The 6,926-nt window shown below is 34.7% G+C and overlaps 1 protein-coding gene across 1 annotated transcript; it reads left to right on the plus strand.

The window, feature by feature from the left end:
- Positions 1–3,402: 3,402 nt before the first annotated feature.
- LOC120074348 (BTB/POZ domain-containing protein At5g66560) lies at positions 3,403–6,588 on the plus strand. The gene is made up of 4 exons (XM_039027440.1): positions 3,403–4,017; positions 4,117–4,186; positions 4,315–5,625; positions 5,703–6,588. Exons 1-4 carry the CDS (start codon positions 3,962–3,964, stop codon positions 6,288–6,290), a joined length of 2,025 nt encoding a protein of 674 aa, XP_038883368.1. The 5' UTR covers positions 3,403–3,961; the 3' UTR covers positions 6,291–6,588.
- The last annotated feature ends 338 nt before the right edge of the window (positions 6,589–6,926 follow it).

A 6,926-nucleotide genomic window follows, 5' to 3' on the forward strand; every position in this document is an offset into this window, starting at 1 on the left:
TAAAAGTCTGAATATACATCTTATAGATATAGTCACAACATATTTATATAGATCTCTCGATAATGATATTTACATGAGAATCCCAGAAGAATTTAAGGTACCTGAAACATATACATCAAATTCCCGAGAATGATATTCAATAAAGTTAAAGAGATCACTATATGGATTGAAACAATTAGGACGGATGTGGTACAATCACCTGAGTGGATATTTATTGAAAGAAAGATATCAAAATAATCATGTATGTCCGTGTGTTTTTATAAATAAATCACAATCAGGAATTGCTATTATGAGTGTATATGTTGATAACTTGAATATAATTAGAACTCCTGAAGAGCTTTCAAAGACAATTGAATATCTTAAGAAAGAATTTTAGATGAAAGATCTCGGAAAAACAAACTTTTTTCTTGGTTTACAAATTGAGCATTTAGCATGTGGAATATTTATTCATCATTCAACTTATATAGAAAAAATTTCGAAAAGATTTTATAGGGATAAAGCACATCCATTAAATATTCCAATGGAAGTTCGTTCATTGGATATAAAGAAAGATATATTTCGACCTCGAGAAGATAATGAAGAATTTCTTGGTCATGAAGTACTATATCTTAGTGCAATTGGTGCACTTATGTATCTTGCTAATAGTACAAGACCAAATATTGCATTTTCAGTAAATTTATTAGCTAGATATAATTCTTCTCCTACAAAAAAATATTGGAACAAAATTAAGCATATACTTCGTTATCTCTGAGAAAAAATCAATATGAGTTTGTTTTATTCAAATAAATCAAATTTTGATCTAGTTGGTTATACATATTCTGGATATTTATCCGATCTACACAAAGCTAGATCTCAAACAAATTATCTGTTCACATGTGGAGGAACTGCTATATCATGACGATCGGTGAAACAAACTATAACTGCTGCTTCTTCAAATCATGCTGAAATTCTTACAATTCATGAAGCTAGTCGAGAATGTGTATGGCTAAGGTAAATGACTCAACACATTTGTGAAACTTATGACTTGTCTTCTAATAAAAACATTCCAACAATATTATATGAAGATAACACAATTTGTATAGTCCAAATCAAAGGAGGATATATTAAAGGAGATAAAACAAAACGTATTTCACCGAAACTTTTCTACACTTTTGATCTTGAAGAAAATGACGACGTCATTGTACAACAAATTTGTTCGAAGGATAACCTGACAGACTTATTTACAAAGACATTACCAACCACAACTTTGGAAAAATTGGTGCACAACATTGGAATGAGGCGATTCAGTGATCTTAAGTGATGTTTTCATGAAGGGAATAAATATATTGTGTTTTCTTAGGAGTATGTATTATATGAAATATGTACTCTGTTTCCTTCAATAGGGTTTTTTCCATTGGGTTTTTCCTGGTAAGGTTTTAACGAGACATATTTTATATATATATATATATTATATGTGCATCTAAGAGGGAGTACTACGCATATTATAATAGAAAATAGATGCCCATTACTCAGTGTCCCAAAGGCCACGTGTCACCAGTCATGTGCCTTGTAGTTATTCATGCTTGGTGTTTATATAAGTCACATCCTACTTGTCACTTTGTCTATAAATACTGACATTTGATGGAATTTAAAATCACACATATATTGGTGATAATTTTACTTCCACTAATTTTCATATTATCCAATTTGATGATTTTGGTTATTTTATGTTTTTAGTTATTTTATTTTATAATTTTAGTTTTTATTTATTTATTATTATTATGTAAATAAAAGATTTCAGACGTTTCTAACATTTCCATTAATAATATTATATTGTTGATTAGCACAGGAATATATAACATTCACATGGTAATGTCTTAATCAACCCATTTCAGGTATAAAAGAGATAATGCAATTCCAAAGGCACGAACCTCAAAATCCAAGCTTAATATTTTCTTCCAAATGAATTCTTCTTAGGAATAGTTTTTTTCTTTTCTTTTTCAACAATTGATGGTAGGAAATTGGAACCACACACCTTAAAGTTATTAACACTCGAAAAATGGGCTATTTTTAATAATATTTCCAATAAGATTTTACTAGATTAAGTCGTTACAAAAGTTAATGACAATTTGGTATAATGTAAATAAAAGAGTTTCTTTTTTTGGTATTCAAGTAATTACTGCTGACTCACCTTAGGCAAGAGAGATCAAGGAGTTACAATATTATAGGGCTGCATCCGTTTTGAAGAATGAAACGGTTTTTTTTTTTCTTTCTTTATCATTATTATTAAATACAATAATGTTATATATTTTGAAAGGTACCAATTTGTGAGTAGCTCGACATAAAATGTGTTAATAACTCAAAGAAAGTTTGAATTTCCATCATATTATATTATTTTTGTTTTTAATAACTAAGAACATATTTGATAAGGAATCTGAAAATAGAAACTTGAAAATAAAGGATTCAAAGAAAATAGGATTGCATTTCATGTTTTCAGATATATGTCTCATAACATATTCAAAAACTGAATTCTAATTTAAACAATTATTTAAAATGTATTTGATAATATTTATTAATGTCTTTGATATTAATTGACAATAAATTATTATTAATTTATTTATGAAAATATTTTATGTTAATTTATTTATATAATTAATGTTTTGTAATATCATGTGATTTATATTACATTACATAGCACATATCATATTTAAAAAAAAAAAAAAAAACAATTGAGTTTTTAACACAACATACCGTCTTTCTGAATATTTTTATCTTTATTTAATATAATTATACATTTTAAAATTCAAAATTCAAAATCCGGATACAATGAAAATATAAAAATGTTCTTTTCAGAACTTGCCCTATTTAGATCACATAATCTTAAAACAATTTTTAGAAATAGAATTCGAGTTGTTTGCCCAACACGTATTTGCTAAACTCAGTGACTCCAAAAACATAAAACGGAATCTGAATTGTCAACCAAATAGATTTTAACTAATTTAGTCAAATAAGTATAGCTCAGTATAGTATCTATACTATCAACCTTGAATGTTGTTTATTACCCACCTCACATATTGTAGTTAAAAAAACTAGTTTACATGTATATAATTTTACTAAAAAAAGTTAGTTTCAATTCTTTCACCCCATTGGTTAAATTAACAAATAAAAAATTAATAAGTAATAATATATAATTAAAGATCCATTTGGATTGATTTGAATAAAAAAATGTTATAAAAATTTGTTAAAAAAATTATTTTAAATGGTTTTTAAAAACTCAAATTTAATAACTTATTTTTTAAATTAAATATTTAAAAATGTATTTCAAACCCATTTTAAAAACATAAAATAAATAAAGCTGCCATTAATTTTTTTTTTTTTTTAAATAAAAGGTAACCGACGCTCTGGAAAATAGCCTCCTAGCAAAGCAAGAAACTCTTTTGATTAGAATAGAAAGACGTTAGAAAAATGTCCAAATATCAGCCTAATTGACAATGAAGAAAGAAAGGAATTGAATGAATTAATTTGATAGAAGTTTAAATTGGAGTGGGTGAGATTCCGACCTGATTCGTAGACCAAGAGCAACGAAGAAAAAGAAATTTTGTTGAAACCCCATTTGTCGGATCTGAGAAGGCGGGTGTTCTCTTTTTTTAATTTCCCTTTTAATTCACATTTAGCATTCGCCTTTTGATGCTCCCTTGTCAGATTTATTCTTCTGAAGAAAGGAAATCGCAACAAGCTAAAGCACAACCAAACAATTTTCTCCCCATCACTGCTTGTTTTCTTTTTATCTTGTTCTTCCTTCCCAAGTGAAGTCCATTTCTCCCAAACAAAAACAGTCCCCAAAGATCTCACTTCTTTCCCTTTGTTCGTTTGTTTGTTTTCATCCCCTCCAGAAAACCCCCACACAGATTTTTGTGCAAGAAATGGATCTGGGTTTCTAGTTTCAGGGACTGATTCTCCGAGGTGTAGCAGTGTACAGAAAATGGCAACTGAAACAGAAGCACCTGCAGAGAAGCACAGCTCTAAGAGACAAGCATGGTTAGTTCTTATGTCTTCCCCCATTTTCAGACCTTTGGTTTGAGCTCCCATGTCAATAGTGCTGATTGGAATGATGTTTTGTGGGTTTTGTTTCTACAGGTTCTGCACCACTGGCTTACCCAGCGACATTGTCATCGAAGTGGACGATATGGCTTTCCATCTCCATAAGGTAGCCTTCTGAATCTCCTTGCAAAATTTGCTTGATTTGTAGTTTTCTTCTTTTTCTGTTCTTCGTTGATTTGATTGTTTAAGATTTTTCCTCTTGAGTTCTGGTCTTATAGATTTGTAAATTTTCAGTTTCCTCTAATGTCAAAGAGCCGGAAACTTCACAATTTGATAACTGAGCAAGAAGCCAATTGCTCCACTCCTACCAGAGAGAATCAAAATGAAAATGATGAAGCAGAGGAACTGGAAGAAGAAGACGAAGTTGAGGAAGATCACTGCCATATAGTGCTCTCTGATTTCCCCGGCGGTTCTGATACCTTTGAAATGGCATCGAAGTTCTGCTACGGTGTGAAGATCGACCTCAACTCTTCCAATGTCGCTCCTCTCCGCTGCGCCGGAGAGTTTCTGGAAATGACGGAAGAGTACAGCGAAGAAAACCTAATCTCAAAAACTGAGAGATACCTCTCCCAAACCGTACTCAAAAGCATCAAAGAGTCGATTAAAACGCTGAAATCTTGTGAGCCTGTAATGCCTCTAGCCGAGACCTTAAGCATTACGCAGAGATGTATAGATTCGATCGCTTCAAAAGCGCCTTCCGCCGATCCAGCTTTGTTCGGATGGCCAGTCAGTGACGGAGCCAGTGGCGCTCATGATCATTCGAAGCAGATGCTTTGGAATGGAATCGAAACCGGAGGGCGAAAGAAGAGCGGTGGTAGAGGAAGCAAGGGAGGCTCATGGTTTGAGGATCTCGCTCAGCTGAGTCTCCCTCTGTTTAAGCGGTTGATTTTCTCCATGAGAGACCAAGATATAAGCTCGGAGATTATTGAAAGCTGTTTAATGAACTACGCTAAGAAATATATTCCAGGTATATCCAGGTCGAACCGGAAGCCATCGTTGCCATCCTCCTCTTCCTCTAGTATGCCTACGGAGACTGATCAAAAGGAGTTGTTAGAGACCATAATCAGTAATCTTCCATTGGAGAAGAGCTCCAGAACTTCAACCGCAACAAGGTTCCTGTTCGGATTACTGCGGACGGCCAATATATTGAATGCTTCGGAAGCTTGCAAAGCTGCTTTAGAGAAGAAAATAGGATCACAACTCGAACAAGCAACATTGGACGATCTTCTGATTCCGAGCTATTCGTATCTGAACGAGACCTTATATGACGTTTATTGTGCAGAGAGGATCTTATCTTACTTCTTAGATGGCCTCGAAGAGAGAAATGCAGAGGTAACTGAAGTTAATCAAGCCGTAGCCGAGGATGATGGTCTCAGATCGCCGGCGTTAATGCTCGTCGGTAAATTGATAGATGGATATCTCGCGGAGATTGCCTCAGACGCCAATCTGAAGGCGGAAAGATTCTACAACCTCGCAATTTCTCTCCCTGAACAGGCTAGGCTCTTCGACGACGGTGTATACCGAGCCGTCGATGTGTACCTCAAGGTTCGAAAGAAGCAATCTCCTAATCTTCACTCTGCAATTCGCCATTAATAAATTAATTTTGTAAATCCTTTTGACAGGCTCATCCATGGATCTCCGAAGCAGAACGCGAGAAGATCTGTGGAGTAATGGACTGCCAAAAACTGACATTAGAGGCATGCACTCACGCCGCTCAGAACGACCGTCTTCCACTGCGAGCAGTAGTGCAGGTCTTGTTCTTTGAACAGCTGCAGCTTCGTCACGCCATCGCTGGAACACTCATGGCTGCGGAGACCGTACCGGCGGATACCGGAAGATTCTCAGGCGTATCCCGCCGCGAAACGGAGGAGGTGGAACGGGGAGTCGGAGAGGAGTTGGAGGAGGAAATTCCGGGGGCAATCGTGCACGGGAATGGCACGTGGAGAGAGACGGTGAGGGAGAATCAGATGCTTCGCTTAGACATGGATAGCATGAGGACGCGGGTGCATCAGCTTGAAAGAGAGTGCTCGACGATGAAGAAAGTGATCGAGAAGATCGATAAGGCGGCGGGCCCACAAGATAATGGAGGACGATGGCGAGGATCGTTGATCAGACGGTTTGGATGTAAGTTCAAAACTCAGGTTTGTGATTCGCATGAATCGGCGGTCCTGGATGGCCGGAGAGGACGAAACAACCATCATCAGCAGTAGAACCTATTGCAAGTGATTATTCCTCTTTTTATCTGGTGGGTCCCACATATTCATCGTACGGCAATTTGTAATGGATGCCACGGAGGCTTACCTTCTTTTTTATTTTTTGGGGTTAAATTGGGAGTTGTAATTTTACAAATTTTGTGATGGGTAATCAAATTGTTGCTTCCACGCACCCTTTTGATTGTGGCACGCCTTTTGAGCAATGGGGGTGTATACTAAATTAGTATCACCGCATGAAACGTGTGCCTCTCATTCTTATTTGTGAATGAATTAGTTCTAAAATTGCACATTGCAATCCTTTATGCCCTAATTTTGAACTAGTAACAACAAAAGTCTTGTTACTGAAAAAATATATAATTTCATCAAATTAAATAAAGGATTAATTTTTTTCTCTAAAATATTCTATATATTACATTATATCATCATCAATGTGTATCTTTTGACGGTAAAGTAATACGGTTCCATACTTTCATGTTTGTTTAGCTCTTTTAGTTTAATATTACAATGGATTAAATTGGTGGGAAAGATCATTACAATTATTTGTTAAAAAAATGGAAAAGGAAAAGTACGATATAAGAAAAGGTCCTAGTTCATTAGTAAAAGTTGTTGGCCTTGGTGATCATTACTTGACTT

Source organism: Benincasa hispida, chromosome 3 (assembly GCF_009727055.1).
Source record: "Benincasa hispida cultivar B227 chromosome 3, ASM972705v1, whole genome shotgun sequence".
Lineage (NCBI taxonomy): Eukaryota > Viridiplantae > Streptophyta > Magnoliopsida > Cucurbitales > Cucurbitaceae > Benincasa > Benincasa hispida.

Bases quoted from the DNA above. Each gene is read 5' to 3' on its own strand.
- LOC120074348 (XM_039027440.1), top strand. From the start codon at position 3,962: ATGGCAACTGAAACAGAAGCACCTGCAGAGAAGCACAGCTCTAAGAGA. The intron at 4,187-4,314 runs GTAGCCTTCTGA...GTAAATTTTCAG, and splicing joins TGGCTTTCCATCTCCATAAG to TTTCCTCTAATGTCAAAGAG. The intron at 5,626-5,702 runs GTTCGAAAGAAG...TCCTTTTGACAG, and splicing joins CCGTCGATGTGTACCTCAAG to GCTCATCCATGGATCTCCGA.